This window comes from Brachypodium distachyon, chromosome 3 (assembly GCF_000005505.3).
Source record: "Brachypodium distachyon strain Bd21 chromosome 3, Brachypodium_distachyon_v3.0, whole genome shotgun sequence".
NCBI classification, from domain to species: Eukaryota; Viridiplantae; Streptophyta; class Magnoliopsida; order Poales; family Poaceae; genus Brachypodium; species Brachypodium distachyon.
Window position 1 is genome coordinate 18289573 of NC_016133.3, and position 2552 is coordinate 18292124.

A 2552-nucleotide genomic window follows, 5' to 3' on the forward strand; every position below is an offset into this window, starting at 1 on the left:
TGGGGTGAGAGAGGCTCGAACTCTCGACCTCAGGATCACTCAACAAGCTATGAGACCTACGCGCTAGCCAACTGCGCCACCACCCCTTTGGTGATAGTGAAGCTTAGTTATCTTAATTATTATGTGGATTTCACACATAACGTTCTGAGTTCTGACTTTTTAGCGATCGAAGTCTTTTCGGCCCAGAAATGTTATTGGTTACATTTATACTCTGAAACTTGGGGTGTAAATAGGCTGGTTACGACTAGACATCGACATTCCAAATATCAGAAAAATTGCACATATAGATGGATGTGTATCCATTGGAAAAGTCTATAGCGTGAACAACTCAAGAAACCTGAACTCCAATTCTACCTGCCGGTTGCACATTGAGAACGAAGCACTGGTGCATATGGTTCACCACGGTGTGAGGTTTTTCCTCCCATCTTCAAGGTATGAATGGTAACAGTAAACAAAACACACTTCATTGCAGGAAACATCAAAGTTTACGGCTTGAGACATAAGTTGGGATGATTAAGGACGGACCCAAGCATAAGCTTTCATAAAGGGCAACCGCCACAGTAAGCCTAGATACATACAAATCTACAAACTGAATAACTACGATGCCAAGTTCACCGAAGTAACGGAAATACCATGCTACGGTCAGATAGATGGTGATCTATTGAGGAGATTGCATAGGAACAGCTTCAGTTCAGTCTCAAGGGAGTACCATGTAGCAAGGTCGATCCTTTCACGGTTCCAGGAGACCATCGGCTGAGGGGAGGAAACCTCCTTGCTCATCATGTCATAGACACCAAAGGACGCGTTCTCATCCAAGATTTTTTTTTTCTAAAAGACACCTCCACCTCTTCATCATCCAAGAAGAAGATGCGATTGCCTGGTATACCATACTGAGACACTGGTACAGCCTGAGAGCATCTTCGGCCCAGAAAAAGCACCTGGTCGTCCCCCAAGGTCGTCACACTGATCCACCGTGACTGCTTGAAGTCCGCCTCAAACACCTCAAACTCATTCCGTTCAACAAAGAATGCATCATCCTCCATCTCATCATACATCATCAGTCTGGAGAAAATCGTCCTGCGCACCATCAGCAACTGACCACCAGATTCAACCAAATAGAACTTTCTATCAGCCCTGGTGTCTTCAGTCCATAACATATACACGGGATCACAATCACCCTCGATGACCCGTCCAATCCGAGAAACCTGTGGATCTCCGGTGGTTTGGTCCTGGCTGATGTTCACCACAGAGAGGTTCTCGTGGTTTGAGAGGACGTAGAGCTTACCCCGGTAGAATGTCATGTCTTCAAACTCTATACACTCGTCATAGGCGCGTACTGACCATGACGAGCCCCCCGGCTGGCACACAAGAATCTGACCCTTGATTTCATGTTTGACGACTGCTGCAGCAAGGTTCGACGAGCACATCACTAGCTTACTCAAGCAGAGACTCTTGTCCTTGATGTGCAGCCAGCTACACGTGTCCGCAGGCATATGCTTCAGATCAGCATTAGGGGGACGGAGCCGGACCATGGACAGAGCAGGGAGCGTCACAGTACCCCCGGAGAAAGGGTTCACCAAGATGCAACTGCCTTCACTTGGGAAGACGAGCCAGCCGCCGCACGCGCTCTTGTACCCAGCGAAGCCGCAGCCAGGAAAGCGGAAGGTCTTGGTGCAGGGCAAGCTGTAGAAGGTGCCGTCAGGGAGAGCGAGCAGTGGCAGAGGCGGTGGCACGGCGAGCTGCTTGGCGGCGGCGCGCCACTGGGGGCACACGGCGGAGAAGCGGGCTCGGTCGGCGTACGCCGGGAGGAGGCGGAGCACCAGGCCGGCCAGTTCCAGCGGGATGTCAGACCACGACGGCGTCGGCGTCGAGAGTGGCTCCGCCATCGTGCCGAGTAGACCCTGCAAAGAAAAGAAGAGCGAGGCAACATGATGAGCAAGCGGAACAAACCCAAAAGCTGCAAGAATCAAGGCACAGCACACATGCAGAGTCAGGGCGGCCGGCCCGGGTGCCTAGAGGCAATTCGTCGAGCATTTGAGGTGCATGGACGGTGCACATGGTGGGAGCAGGGAACGAACTGGGGACGAGAGGAAGGCAGCAGGTGTATGAGGACTTGAGGAGGGGGGAGAAACGTGTACCCGATGTCAGCGCGGTTGTTTTGGACGAAGGTCGACGTGCTGATTGCGCCGCCGGGGAGGTGAACCGTGCCGCCGCTGTCCGTCGCTGTTGAGGGTGGGAACTGGGGAGCGAATGGAGGACGGTTATCTTTCAGAAAAGAAAAGGTAACTAAGGACGGTTGCTTTTTCGAAGGACAAGGACTGTTTTTTTTTTTTGTTTTTTTTTTGAGCGCAGAAACAGGGAATGGTTGTTGCGGAGCAGAAGAATGTGGGCCTGTGGGGGGACGAAATGGGCTTAGCCTTCAAGCACCCTCTTCCATCCTTCGCTTTTCTTTTTCTTTTTTCTTGACGATTTTTATATACTCCACGAAGGAGAAAACAAGGTTTTCTCGGCATGTCTGCTGCACCGGTAGAGGATGATGAACACTCCAGATG

The 2552-nt window shown here is 51.2% G+C and overlaps 1 protein-coding gene and 1 non-coding gene across 3 annotated transcripts; both read right to left on the bottom strand.

Annotated features, from left to right (window-relative positions):
* TRNAM-CAU lies at positions 1–86 on the bottom strand. The gene is given in 2 exon segments: positions 1–36; positions 49–86. It is a non-coding gene; the product is annotated as a tRNA-Met (tRNA).
* Positions 87–442: 356 nt separating this feature from the next.
* On the bottom strand, positions 443–2552 carry LOC100834509. 2 transcript variants are annotated; one of them, XM_010236230.3, is made up of 2 exons: positions 2139–2552; positions 443–1901 (listed from the first exon to the last, which is right to left on the bottom strand). In XM_010236230.3, the coding sequence occupies exon 2, from the start codon at positions 1884–1886 to the stop codon at positions 780–782; it is 1107 nt and encodes a 368-aa protein (XP_010234532.1). In that variant the 5' UTR covers positions 1887–1901; positions 2139–2552; the 3' UTR covers positions 443–779. The 2 variants fall into 2 exon arrangements, with proteins under 2 accessions (XP_010234532.1, XP_024316397.1); XM_024460629.1 differs by lacking the exon at positions 2139–2552 and adding an exon at positions 1983–2127.